Below are 14962 nucleotides of genomic sequence, written 5' to 3'. Positions count from 1 at the left end.
TATGATATTTTCTAAAGTCAAGAAATTATATTGCTTATATATATAACTTTTCTGACGAACCAGTGACATGTCTGGGAGAAGAGAACAAAGGAATTCTTTATGTAAATGCTTTTGGAAATACTAGTACATCGTTTATTTATTTATAATAGTATTTTTATTGCATCATTGGCATTTTAATCACATGTATTTTTAAACTTGCATTGCTAGATTAAAAATAAATCATATCAAAATTCTGATTGTCATCGGTAGAATTATTGTCACGTCACCGAGGCTCTTCCGGAATGGCAACGAATTTCCGCAAAGAAACTCATTTGCCATTTTAGAAACGCTGGTTGGCCAAAGCAGTTATGGCAATGTCATTTTTCCTTTTCCTTTTTGCATCTTTTTGGGTGTCTGGACTGCAACTCAACCAGACAGGTGAGTTACCTATGTCTATTTTTATACAATTTAAATACTTAAAATACTTTCAGTACTCAGAATATTTGGACTACTCGCTCATAAGAGAGGCGCAGCGACTGAATGTTGCGCAGTACAGTTCAAGAAGAACCTTGCCTAATCCACTGCAAAGTTTAGTAAAAACAACATAATAAACACATATAGCACTATAATAATATTATTATGGTACTTAAATTGAGTTGACCTTTCTTATGTGGCTATTTTATGACTTTATAAAAAAACAGCTCGAACGACATTCCTCGCAAACGCCTCTCTAAACATAATGACACAGCAAATAGTTCTCAGGCAAAAGGTTTAAAATAACCTCTTGCTTGAGCATCATTTAAGATCTTAAGTAATAGATAACGTAATTAATATACAGGCATAATGATGTGATATTTCAATAAGTCAAATGCGTTGAGTTCAGGGGCGTGCCTACATAAGGGGTGACTGTAACTGAGGCCACCATTTAGATGACCTAATGCAGTATGGGAGGTTTACAATAAAACATATTCAAAATCATCACAGTTTTACTCACATTAATCATGTACAAATATGCAACAAATATTGTATTATTATTTTGAAGACCCTCGCTTCTCCCCAGATCTTGCCTTGGTAATAGTGTCACCAGTTTTTCCATGGAGAGCCACGTTTAACGCAATACATCTCTATGCAGACAAGACTATGGTGGTGATGAAGCTGTTTTAATCCTATGTTGCAATTTGCTGTGAAAGAATTCTAATTAATAAGAATACAGTACTCTGATTGGACCATGTATCAGAATATGTTACAAATTACAAAATACATTTTAATATAGATATTCAGTATTCTGTAATTAAAACATTTTCAAAGTATTCTTCCCATCACTGTTTATAGAGTTTTAAATCAAGATCTTACATGCAGTTCATTAAGTGTCTGGACATGTCTCTGAAACGTGGCCTAACATCCTGTTTTTGTGTCATGTATTTGTGTATTACAGACAAAGTTGTGGTCAGAGCGTTCACTGGGCAGAATGTTATGTTAGAATGCTCGTCTGGAAACACCAAAATGACAGACAGCATCGGAGTCTGCTGGAACAAGACTGATCTGGAACAACAGAAATATGTCCTGTTTCACAAAAACGACCAGTCAGACATCACTCACCAGGATCCACGCTTCAAGGACCGAGTGGCACTGGCTCATCCTGATTTCAAGAACAACAACCTCTCTCTCATCCTCCAAAATGTGAGTGTTAACGACAGCGGAGAGTTCGAGTGCAGATTGATCAAGGCCCCAGAAATGTTCAACGTGGCGCCAATCCAACGCATCCAGCTGATCGTCATAGAGCCAGGTGAATAAAACATAAAAATGTCTTCACTAAATTGTCAATTACCATATGGGGTAGCAAAAGGCCCAGGGTTTTAAGGGCCCAGAATCAGAACCTTTGTCTAATTAACATTAGTGGGGGGCTCCCCAATTTAGAATTAACACCAGATGCCCTTCCTTGTACACACTTAATATTCCTTGTATATTGATTTGGATGAACAAACTATTATTATTATTATTACTATTATTACTTTAAAAAAAATTGTTTAAAGGTGCACAATTGTTGCATCACCTGTTTGGACCCATATGACACTATCCTCTGATCTACGTTATGTTGCTCCACATCAGAATTACACCTGGAGTTGTGTTTTGTTTCATTTACACATGTGAACTGCATAATTAGGCTGAGTTCTTCTCTTAAACAGAAAGCACTCCACCTTCTGATGTCATCTGGTTATATATCATTTCGATAATTTCAGCTCTGGAATTGCCAATCTCTACTGAACAAAATGTAGCTGTTAACTTGAAAACAACCACTACATGACATCACCAGGTGGAACAGAGCATTTTGATCTTTGGAGATGTAGACAAAGTCCAATAATAAAGGGTTACTTTAACATGTGTGAATAAAACACAACTCCAAGTATGTTTTTGATGAGAACAGCATTATAACATAGGTCACAAGAATCAAGTTTGTGTAATACAGGACAGTGTAACATTCCAAGCAACTCAATATTATCTTCATTGAGACAAGCAAGCATTGAGAATATGCAGCTTTTTCCTCCAGAAAAGCTACATAGTGCACTTATAATGTGGCACTGTAACTGTGTTTCAGAGATGCTAAAGAACCATGGATCAGACAACAAGAACCTTGGAGTGATGTATTATCTGCTGATTGCTGCTGTGGTCTCTGGTGCCTTTCTTCATTCTCCTTTTTAAACAACTGAAGACTTTTCACAAACCTGAAACCAAAACTGTCTGGAATCAGCCATTTAAGTGTCGGCCATGGCCTGAAAGTCCTATATTACATAAAATTTTCTTGTGACCTTTAAGCCATGTAAGCCATGTAGTTTCTTCTGTCTCTCTCTTTTTTTTTTTTCAAGTGTTAATGGTCCTGACAAATTTGTAATTTTGTTCAAAACCAATGATCAACCTGTAAAAGTTTTTCTTTACAAATCCACTGTGTATTGTCTGTTATAAAGAGCTGAAAAGATCACATTTCAAACCACATTTATTGTATTTCATGCCCGGGTCGAACTGATTCTATTAGTTCTCAGCAATAACAAATAAACATTTCTTCCTGGGGTCCACACTTTAATTTCAAAACAAAAACAAAACTCCAAATTGATTAAGCAGTGTAAAAACATACAATTTTCAAAGCCAAATAGTATTGAATATCATGGGGCCAAAACATTCTGATACTGATCAAGGAAAGGCCCAACTGCTTTTTTTTCATTTCAAATCTGAGAACTTTCAGTTGTTTGTTCCTTATTATGTCCAGTATTTGTAATTTTGAATGTTTTGTACTTATTTGTTATGTGCTTACTGTAACAATACAGATGGAAACTAGAACTTTACCTGTCTTTTTTATTGGCTTGTTAAAGATGGTCATGTATTTGCGCTGGACAAATTAAACACTTGGAAAATAAATCTCCTTTAGTTATATTTTTGTTCATTTATGACTTTATTTGACTCTATTTTTAATACTATATTCCTATATGTAGTTTCTAACATGGATCAGATTACAAGAGTTTATTTTTTAGTTTATTTACAACCTACTATATTTCAATTACATTATGGTGGACCACTAGCAAGGCTGGCGTCACCTAGTGCCTCCGCTCAATTTTATTTCTCTCCAGTGACTAGGTCAGGAATCAGAGTACAGTAGACAGTTCGCAAAAACTCCGGCAGTGCGAGTTTGGACACCAGTCAATCAGTGAAGAGCCATATATTCAGTGTTGGCAATGATTCCCGAGATTGAGGATTTAAACCCGGAACAAAGAGAATGTTTGGTGAATTTTATCAAGGTGAAAGACGTTATTGCCCTTTTCCTTTGAGAAAAGCTTAATATACCAGTTAGCCCCGTTAGCGGCGCATTACATATGTCATCACAAATAGCAATGATTGGTAAATGAAAAAAAGTACCAGCCTACGGTTGAGCGAACAAATCCTAATGCTGCAAGGTCAGACGGTTTCTACATAAACCTTGCTGTATAGGCCTGCTTTCCCAGTGCACACAAACTTAGTGACACAAACGTATTTCGTCAAAACACAAACCAAAAGACAATGTCAGATTTTCCGAGTCCAGTTATTTTAAATTCAAATGATTTAAAGTGAATTAATTAATAATGATAATACGTTGATTGAATTGACCTGAAGCGCCTACCAGAAGGCAACAGTTTTTGTTTTTTTATTGCTTTTTTGGACACACACACACAGACACCACATATATTCTAGGCAATGTGAATGAAGTTACAATGTAAGAATACCTTGTACTTCTATTGGGTATTGATGAGTTATAGCAAAAGAAAAAAAAAAATCTGTAATTTATTCTTAGATTTAAATGAAAAAATTAGGGCTGGGCAAAAATTTTTTTTTTTAATCACAATTAATCGCATGAGTTTGAGTGATTAATCGCATGTTATACGCAAAACCAATTAATGAATTAAAAAGTAGAGTATAGCGCTCTTTTATTGGAAATGTAAATGAAAGAGCCATACATTTGTTGTGCAAACAACATTTCTTTCACAGGGGAATCCTCAGAGCCTTCAAAGTATTCAGGGAAGGCTCAAGAAAAAATATTGAATGGACGTTTGTACTACTAATATATTTATTGAATATTTTTTATGTTGTGAGTAATGAACACTACACTAGTAATAATTTCTAGATCAGTGTTATAAACTTGAAATTATATTTCTTAGGAAACAAAGGGTTAATATAATGGAATGGAAATGGACCAATCACATTTGTTCTTCCAATGGTATCTTGGTAAATAAGTTACTCCAGCACTGAACTAAAGAAATAAGCTCAGCTGAGAGCCGGTGCCCGCGGCTGAACCCGCGACCGGAGCCGGAACCCGCGACCAGAGCCTGTGGCCGGAGCCGCGACGGGAGTCGGAACCCGTGGCCGGGCCCGCGGCTCGCGGAGGCTCGAGCACGTTGCATCTCACGTGGTCAGAAAAAAGTGAAAAAAGTGTCAAGAAAAGACGTCAAACTTAAAGAAACGCTCGCGGTGGACTTTTTCAAAATAAAAGCCAGTGAGAAACAAACGTTTACAATAAAATAAATAAATAAATAATAAAAACTGCGTTAACGGCGTTAAAATAATTGTCGGCGTTAATGACTTAATTAGTTAAGGCAAAGTTAACGCGTTAACGTGCCCGGCCCTAATTAAAATAGAGGCTATTTAGAATCAATTCATAAGTGCAATAGAAGATCAGAAAACATTTAACAGGTTACATTTAACCCATCCTGCAGAATGGGAACCTCTGCCTGTTAATTCATACAGACGGGGGCCCATGTGAGTCTCCTTGCCCCGGGTCCTCAAATTTCAGTCAATGAGCATGTGTACAGGCAGGAGCGTTCCTAGGGTTAGGGCAGACAGGGCAGCCACCCAGGGCGGCATTCCATGGGGAGTACCCCCCCTCCCGAGTGCAGGATCGCTACTGTGTACAGGTATTGTGATTTTGATTTACAATTAACACCAGATGCCCTTCCTTGCACAAAATCTTTTAGCCAGGTGAGACATTAGTTTATTTGTCAGGTTGCAAGGTGCAGCCCATTCTGATTTAATAGTAATTAAATTTAGATTTTGAATCTAATTTTGTGATAGACTCAAGGTCAATGCTGTGATAGACTTAATAACCTTAAGTTATGCTGTGGTCTTTATGTGGGTATCAGGACTCTCAGTGTTTCACCATTGTGTGCCTTCTGCAATCCTGAGACGTGGTTGGCAACAATGATGTCATGGTGACTGAAGACACTGAAGTTAATGCCAGGTTTCATGTCATGTGGATAAGCCTAGAAACCCATCCATCTGTCCATTTTCTTCTGCTTTTTCCAGGGGCAGGGTTGTGGAGGCAGCAGTCTAAACCGAATGCAAAATACAGAAAAAAAAAATTCTCACTTGTCCTCCAGGTCAGTTTAAACTACTGGCTTAGATGTAACATGAACCCAACCTGGCGGAGGGGAAGATTATTACCCAGTTTGTCATTTACTGTAAAAATCTGCTACCCTAACCCTGTAGTTTACAAATATAGGATTCTTGTATTAGTTTCGCAGCAAATATTTTAGTGTTAATGGTTTGGGATGAATCTTATTTTAACTGACTGAACAAATCCCCTGGGATCTATATTTCATTATAATCTGCTAGGTATTTTTAATGGGGGGCTAAAAGGGACATTATCTGCTGCCTTGTTGAGTTACAGCAAAGTGAAATGGTCCTAAACACTCTGATTCCAGACCACTTTTAATGTATTTCTATGAAATAACAGAAAAACATGATTGGTAAAACATTTTATGTTGTAAATATTATATTAATTCTGGTTCCCCCATTAGACATCATTTGAGTAATAACTATTTGAGAATCGTCCCACTGGTTTTCAGTATTGACATCTGCTTAAATGAGTGATTATTTTTTATATTTATTTTGGGTATTGAGGTACTGTTGTTTGTATTGATCAGTTTATTGACACATGAGTATTAGGTTATAACCTTATAAGAAAAAATAATTTCCTCCTTTCAAAACTAAAGATAAATTAATCTGACATTTTTATAACCTGTTTGCAAAAGCATTCATGGTCTTTTACCCTGTTGAACAAATAATTTTTTTTTTGAACAATGGAAAAAAAAACTCATTTTGTTTTGTTTGATCTTTACCTTTAGGTCTGTTTTATTGTGTGACTGTGTGATGACATCACTATTTGTTCTTCTATTTTCTGTCTCTTTCCTGGGAAGTTGACAGTCCATGAGAAAATTTACATAGAGCACCTTTGATATGTATGGTTACCTAAGTTTTGGAATTCTGTATTGTAATAATAAAGCCCACTCATGGGAAAATAGGTCTGAGTCTACAGGGGTGCAAATGAATACATTACAACCTCATTTAAAAGTGTTTGCACCCTGATTTTAGGTAGGTAAAATAATGAGACTTAATATAAGAATAATATATTTGCATTCCTTTGAAACTTGTATGCACCTTCAGTCAATCTGGTCTGGACTCAAGCCTGAGAAAAGAACACTAACCCTCTTCTGGGGATGGTGGAAGTGGAGAGTGCAAAAAATCACCAAAACATTTTCAACTATTTGCATTGTGTTGCTACTTCTTCAATAAAATAGTAACTCAAAAATAATATTTGTTATTAAGCTGATGAGCTTCTTAAAGCCAAACATGAATAAGCTAAAGCCACTGTTGCCCACACTTGGAAACTAAAACTCCTTTAGTAATATTTTTTGATCATGTGAGTTTATTTTGTACTTTATTTACAACCTGCTACATTTCAATTACCTGACAGTGGTATACAGTCTTGAATAAAGCATAAAAAAGTAGAAACATGAAAAAGTAAAAACACTTTTCAGAGGCCAGGGCGAAGTTTTACTGTCACGCCACTGCTAACAAATACTTGCATGACAACAATTTTACTTCCTGGTTCACAGAGGACAAAATGTTTTCTAATTAGATGTAAACAGCACACAGAGCTCTCAGCAAATTTACAACTGGTTATACAATACAATACAATGCAACACGGTAGTACTGAAGCAAAACCTTTTTTACACAAAACACTGTGTCAAAAGTGTTAAAAGTCAAATCTGTGGAGAGGCGAGTCACAGTAGAAGTTCATTATTTTTCCTGGGTATTTTTCAGCAATAAAAACACCTACAATTGAATAAATACAGTGCTGTGAAAAAGTATTTTCCCCCTTACAGATTTCTTACTTTATTTGCATCTTTGTCACTTTTAGCCATTTCAGATCATACAAACTTAAATATTAAACAAAGATAACTCACAAGTAAACATAAACAAATAACACCATCACAGAAAAAACACATTTTATGTTTACTTGGATTATTTGTGTTTAATACTTAAATTTATTAGCTAGTTAAGTGTGACACACATGCAAAATGAAAAAAAATCAGGAAGTGGGCAAATACTTTTTAACAGCACTGTAGATGGGTATATTAAAGTAGAAGTAAACACCATTACATTTTTGCCACAAAACTAGGTAAAAACTGTATACAGCTTTGAGGAACTGGGGTGTGTCCTGGAATAAATTTCCAGTAGTTGGTGACATCACGTATAACTGCCCTGACTACCCAGCAAGGTGTTTCTGGCTGCAGGGTTGGAGTTTGGATACCTGTTTGATCAATTGCAGTGCTCCTTATACGTCCAGTCCTTCCTCCCCCTTCATGTATTTCTTTAGTCCTTTACTGCCCAGTTTAGCAGCTCTATTTGAAAAGTGGTTGAGGGCAGAGTTTAAGTATTAAGTCCCACTTTAATTGACATACTCTGGAACATTTAAGTGAAAGCAATAACATCACCAAGAGATAAGCGGGTGACGTACCCTTAACCAGAAAATGGATCAAAGAGAAGATTTACTAGCTCTCTCTCATTCAACCATTTTTCCCTCTTGTGTTTCTGCCTTTCTGTCCTGTTTGTGGGTGTGGCTATGGGTGGAGCTTTGGGTTTGTTTATGTGCGTGACTACGGGTGGGGCTTTGGGTCTGTTTGTGGGCGGGGTTTGGGGTCTGTTTGTGGGTGGGGCTCTGAGTGGAGCTTTGAGTCGGTTTATGTGCGGGTCTTTGGGTCTGTTTGTGGGCCTGGCTCTGGGCAGAGCTTTGCGTCGGTTTATGTGCAGGGCTTTGCGTCTGTTTGAGGGTGTGGCTCTGGGTGGAGCTTTGAGTCGGTTTATCTGCGGGGCTTTGGGTCTCTTTTTGGGCAGGGCTTTGGGTCTGTTTGTGTCTACGGACGGGGCTTCTGACCGGTTTGAAGCCAGAGAGTTGGTTTGAGGCGGGGCCGAGGCAGTACATCTCTTTGTGCTGTTGAATGTAAGCTTTCCGAGTGAATCCTTTTTGACAAACTGGACACTTATATGGCTTATCTCCAGTGTGCTGAAACATGTGCTGATCTAAATGCACTTTCTGACTGAAAGCTGACGGGCACTCCGAACACTTGTACCTCCGTCCAAGGTCGTGAATCCTCATGTGTTTACGAAGATTATTTTGCCGTGAGAATTTGCTCTTACAAACTGAACAGCTGAAAGGTCTATCTCGAGTATGCGATGCCATGTGCTCGTGTAAAATCGATTTCCGACCATATTTTTTACCGCAGATCTCACACTCAAAAGGACGCAGACCTAAATGTGAAGCCATGTGTCGGCGAAGGTTACTACCACATGTAAACGGACGGGAGCAAACTGAGCAGATGTAAGGTTTTTGACCAGTGTGGCCCTTCATGTGATCATCCAGATTGGACTTGCGAGTGTATTTCTTATGGCAGATGGAGCACTCATACTGTTTCTCCTCCAGATGTATGGACATGTGGGCTTTCAGGTTAAGTTTGCGTTTAAAAGTTGCGTTGCACTGAGAGCAAGAAAATGGCCGCTCTTCTCTATGGACGACCAAATGTTTCAGTAGATTTCCCTTCAGACTAAAAGCAGTGCCACATTCGGGGCATTCATATTTATCTGTACTCTTTGGTCTTTTTTTGTTTTTGGACTCAGAACTTATCGAATCTCTTGTTTCAGAAACTTTTCCATCATTCAAATTTTGTGAATTGTTTCCTGCTTTCTGAGGACTTTCTACAGCTTTGTTAGTATTTACACTATTAAGATTATTAGTGTGTATGTTTGAGCTTAATTTCGAACTTTTTGCTCCTTGTTGGTCAGCTACTGGACCTGACTGCACAGCTGTAAGGTTTTTGACTTTCGAAATACGATCTTCTTTACTTTTTCCTGAATCGCTGCGAATTTTGGAATTGGAATTATTTGTATCCGAAGCTCGTTCCGAATCTACTGTAGCATCATTTTGTTTTGCTTTCCTATCCCTACTCTGTCCCTTACTACTCTTCTGCCTTCTCAATGAAATTTCACTACTTTTTTCTTTGTCTTTTTCCGAGACCTGCTTAGAAATTGAACGCGTGCTTGGCGACTTAACAAATTCAGATTTTTTTTCCGCAAAGCTCACAGACTTCCTCAAGATTTTTGTGTTGTGTAGTGTAGATGTCTGCGAATTTTCGGAATTTTGGACGCCATTTTGTTGGCTCCCATTACTGCTTGGGATTTCACATAATTCCTGTTTCACTAAATTCTCCTTTAAAATACTTTGTGGAGTCGATGCTGGTTTTCTGATGATAGATTTTGTTATTTGCACTTCATTTTGTGCAGTTTCACTGACAAATTTCAATGGTACAAGTCTTACAGTAGGCAGCTTTTTGACCAGATTTTGTGTTAGCCACTCTACTTGATCTTCTGTGTTTGTGGTGCTTACATCCTTTAGGATATTTTCTTGTGTTTTTGGATCATTTATTTCCTGATTTTGCTCATTCATAGACAGCCCTTTGTCCGCAGAATTTGTATATTGTGCATCTAAATTGTCTGTCTTCTTGCTAAGGTTTTCTGGCTCCTTTGTGTCAGGCATAGCATTGTCCATTGTACCCCCCAAATTTTTTTCTAACACTTTTTCAGACTCGCGAGTTTCTTCCTGCATTTCTAATGATATTTTTTTGCACTTTGGCGCAATCTCTTGGTCTATATCTGTCGCTGATCTTTTTAAACCTTTTTGTGAACACTCTCCCTCTTCCATTCTCTCTTGTTCAACAGATTTCTGTGTGGAGTCTACACTATTTGTATTTGTTATATCTTCCTCATTTATAGGCAGCCCTCCCTCCGCAGAATTTGAATTTTGTGTGTCTAATTTTCCACTATTTTCTTTTGGTCCTTCTTTCTCTATTTCAGCCACAGTTGAATTGTCTATTCCATCTCCCAAATGATTTTCTAAACTTGAGCTAACCACTTTTTCAGTTTCCGTATTTTGTTCCTTAGTCTCTTCAGGGACTAAGCAACAAAGGTTGGTGGAGTTTGGCGCTATCTGCTGGTCTTCATTTGTCACTGTTATTTTAAAATATTGTGGTGCATGTTCTTCCCCATGTCTCTCCTGTTCACTAACATTTTCAGTCAATTTCTTTGCACTATCAGAATATCCTTGGTCATTCTCTTCGCTTTTCACTTGCATGTTTTCAAAATGTTGTGGTTCGATTCTTTCTTCTTGATTTGAAGTTTGAGGGTTTTCATTGTTGCATCTTGTGTTGGGTATAATTGTTTCTGTGGTTAAAGCTGCAGAAAAAAGTAAAAAAAAAATAAAAAAATTATTAAATATAATATTATATAATTAAAAATATTCTAGATTATTAAAAATACTAATACTGATAGTTCTATCTGTCCCCGGAGGTAAGATAGAATAGTATTTCAATCATCTTAGCAATATAATTTACATGGTTAATAATGGTGGTTAATAATGTTTCTGAAGGAATATTTTCACAGAAATATCATAAAAACAAGAAAAAAGAAAAAAATAGTTATTATTGGCTATAATAGAATATAATATAAAAAACACTTTTACACAATACAAGGGGTACTCAAGCGTGTGAGAAAAAATTTTCGGGGTGCGCAAGACAAAAAAGACTGGGAACCACTGCTGTACGCCACCTGTTTGTCTCCATGGAGATTCGATTGCTTTGCCAAAAATGTTTCACACAACACAACGTATCTACAAGCAGGTGACCCCAAAAGGCCAAGCTACAGGTCAGATCTGTGAAGAGGTGACCTCATCCGCAATAATAATGCATGTTTTCCAGATATTTTGAGCAATGAAAATACACATAATTAAGTAAATGCTAGATAAACATTTTCAACAACTAGTACTATGTAACATTTCAGACAGAGCAGTAATAACTCTATGGAGACAAGTAGGTGGCAGACCCAACCCGCTACCAGAAAAGCAACACAGTCATTTTGGGCAATTTTTGCGAATAACAGTAAAATGTAAAATGAATTAAATAATAGGAATGTAACAATAACAGGAATATTGTGATATCGTATCGTCAAAGTTCTCACAATAATATTGTGGACCATCACAATATATTTCAGTGTAGACTACAAGAACAAATAACATTTCTAAGCACTTTTTAGTTCTTTGAATTAAGTCTTATCAAGGCATTTTAAGATGAAAAAGTAGCATATTCAATTTTGTTAGCTTCCACAAAATATCGCAATAAATATTGTACCGTGATTTGTACATCGTGAAAATATCATACCGAGATATTTGGATATTGTTACATCCCTAATCTTGAGCCTCCCCACCATATCGTGAGCTTTCCCACGATATCACAATAAATATCGTACCGTGAGGTTCATACTGTGACGATATCATATTGTGAGACTTGGATATCGTTACACCCCTATTAAATAATGATCAAAGTTGTCAAAGTTTTCTGCTGCTCAAGAAGAGACAACTCAAGTAAACAGGATTACTCAAATATTGATGACTTAAACAAAATACTATTCCAAATATGTTTTGATAACAGAAAATAAATATGACATGTGCATTTTTAATAAAATCTTCTAAATAATTTGATCAAAATGTGTTGACTTTTTTTGCAGTGGATGTTTTACCTTGTTCAGTTAACTCTTCTTTTTGGTGTAGGTCCAGCTGTCTGCAGATCGGGCACTCCTCATCACTGTCCTCAGACTTGGTTTTGTGGTTGGGGGCTGGATTCCCTGGGTCTTGCTCATGGGGGCGTCGTAGGTTGGTTCTAGGTGGTGGTAGGTCCTTCTTTATGAGGTCAGCCTGAGTCTCAGAGATGCTCCAAGGGTCTGGTTCTTCCTCTTTGATGATAGTCTGAATGGACATCTCATTTTGCTCCTTTTCTGAAGAATAAAGAAAGAAAAGCTAATTTGTGGGGATCAAAATGTGAAAACTAGGGCTACTAAACCAAGATTAAAATGGGGCTATGCAAAGATGCTTTCCATTGCATCTTTCATTCAGAACATCATCACTGCTCCCCTCGGGAGGTACATCACCTGCTCATTTCCATCTCTTTGTCTAGCATGTTGCATTTACTCAATGACAAGTATTTTAATAGCTCAAATATATCTTAAAAACATATATTGTTACTGTAAGCAAGTTTGCTTCTCCATAGATCTGCCCTGTAACTCACTATACAATGGAGCATCCCAAGCAAAACAATAACATCTCTATGGCCTCCTCCAGAAAGGTTACATAATGCACCTTTAAAAATATGCAATATTTTCAAACCACAAAGAAAATTTGCAAATCAAATCAAAATCTTGATTTAGTATGCAAATGTATCTACTAAAATCAATATAACAACAAAAATATCACAATCATCATTAAAGTTGCTGACAATTCAAAATGTTCAGGGATATGAATAATTATAATATTATAATAAATAAGTTCCCTATTTAAACAACTGTTAACAGTGTTGTTATAACTGAAAACAACAATGACCTAGCAGAGAACTTTATGATTAGGCTTTTTTCTGCACATTCTGGTGATATAATAGTTATAATAGTTAATAATAATTTTTATTGGCTATTATCACGATTATATAAAAAGCTTAATGTAATTTTAGTTTAGTTTGTGCAGTCTGACCACCTTCTTACCTGCTTCCCTGGTCTGTTCTGTAGTCTCTGGCCACAGCAGCAGAGCCCTCTCCCCCTGCAGCCTCTCGCTCGCCTCCTCTCTGTCTCTGCACTGTTTCAGCTGGGACTCGTACTGATCGACTGTGCTCTGAATCATCCCTAGGACCTCTTCCAGAACTCCCATGAGCCTTTGCTCCACGGCTGCTCTCAGGGCCTGTCCTGCAGACATCTTGACCAGCACTGCCCCCTCCTCAACTTTGGGGAAAAAAACAAAAATGTCAGAAAAGTTATCCAAATGAAAACTTTTGATAAAGCTTACAATAATAATAATTAGTTTTCAAGACCCTCACTGACATATATAAGTGCCACAATGTTGATTTTGTTAATAATTTTCCAATGTTTTTGTTGACAATGATTAAGATAAAACTATATGAAATATATTCGATGTAAATTACTGGAGCTAAAGATAAAATTAAAAAAAAAATTGTCAACTAGTACAAAAATAAAATAAAATAAAATAAAAGATTGGGGGCATCATTTAATTCTTACTCAAAGAATCACTTACCAGGCTATACCAATTCAACAAGGAGGAAAATGTTTAGACGATTTTGATTAAAACTGAAAAGTCAAAACATTATAATAACAAAGTAATAAACACCAGCCACAGATTATACTGGCCTGGTTTGTTCTGGTCTTATTTAATACCGGTTTAGTCCCATTCAGTCCGACTGAATGGGACTGGTTTGGTTCTACTGTAGACCTTGTTTGTACCAGGTTAATAGACCACCTGGGTCTTACCTAGTTTATACCTGTCCGATCAGATGTTAATAATGAATATTAACATATATTTTATACCTGATACAGACTGGTTGAAGATCTGGTTTAGTAATGATTTGGTTCTAGGCTATTTAAGACCTAGTTTAGTTCGAGTTCAGACCTAGTTACTTGGGTCTACCTGGTTAATAGGTTAACTGGGTCTACCCTTTTTATATGAGGTTTAGTCCCGTAAAAGACATACTTTAGAACTAACTTAGTCTGTTTAAGTCCTGGTTTAGAACTGAGTTAGTCCTATTTACGTCCTGTTTAGAACTCACTTAGTCCCATTTATGACCTAGTTTAGTCCCAATGTATGTCATAGTTAAGGAGGCTAGGCCTACCGAACTGTTTTAGTAGTCTCGGTTTGGACCTGGTATAGATCAGATTTAGTCCTGGTTCAGTTGTAGTTTAAATGTGAAGCTAAATTAAATCTAGAAGTTAAATTTTGATATTACAGGTGAGTTGCATACTTACTTCCTGGTTTTATTTCCGTCGATTCCCAAACCAAACTTCGTCCAAAAGTTACTCAGAAGTCCACGTTATTTGTTTCCGCGGCTCTGTTTGCACTTCTAATCACTTTCACAAAAGAAAATTGCATTTAAAATAACAAAATAACTCTGCTAAAACCATTCACTGTAAAAGACGAGAAAAGTTTACAGCGATTACCCTACCCCCCCTTCTTGCGCAATGATGGCGAACGCATTATAATTAAATGAATTCTTATTTATTACTTATAACTATTTAGCACCAT

At 36.8% G+C, this 14962-nt stretch overlaps 2 protein-coding genes across 2 annotated transcripts; one reads left to right on the top strand and one right to left on the bottom strand.

Annotated features, from left to right (window-relative positions):
* Nucleotides 1-343: 343 nt before the first annotated feature.
* Nucleotides 344-2679, top strand: LOC129409693 (uncharacterized). Its single transcript, XM_055156191.1, has 3 exons — nucleotides 344-417; nucleotides 1415-1765; nucleotides 2576-2679. The coding sequence occupies exons 1-3, from the start codon at nucleotides 348-350 to the stop codon at nucleotides 2677-2679; spliced, it is 525 nt and encodes a 174-aa protein (XP_055012166.1). The 5' UTR covers nucleotides 344-347.
* Nucleotides 2680-7184: 4505 nt separating this feature from the next.
* Nucleotides 7185-14921, bottom strand: LOC110157684 (zinc finger protein 510-like). The gene is made up of 4 exons (XM_020922042.2): nucleotides 14686-14921; nucleotides 13417-13650; nucleotides 12406-12660; nucleotides 7185-11067 (listed from the first exon to the last, which is right to left on the bottom strand). Exons 2-4 carry the CDS (start codon nucleotides 13622-13624, stop codon nucleotides 8345-8347), a joined length of 3186 nt encoding a protein of 1061 aa, XP_020777701.2. The 5' UTR covers nucleotides 13625-13650; nucleotides 14686-14921; the 3' UTR covers nucleotides 7185-8344.
* Nucleotides 14922-14962: the final 41 nt, after the last annotated feature.

Source organism: Boleophthalmus pectinirostris, unplaced genomic scaffold, assembly GCF_026225935.1.
Source record: "Boleophthalmus pectinirostris isolate CB_2022bp ecotype Guang Dong unplaced genomic scaffold, ASM2622593v1 HiC_scaffold_20, whole genome shotgun sequence".
In the NCBI taxonomy this organism is placed as follows: domain Eukaryota; kingdom Metazoa; phylum Chordata; class Actinopteri; order Gobiiformes; family Gobiidae; genus Boleophthalmus; species Boleophthalmus pectinirostris.
This window is presented reverse-complemented; position numbering and strand designations above follow the sequence as displayed.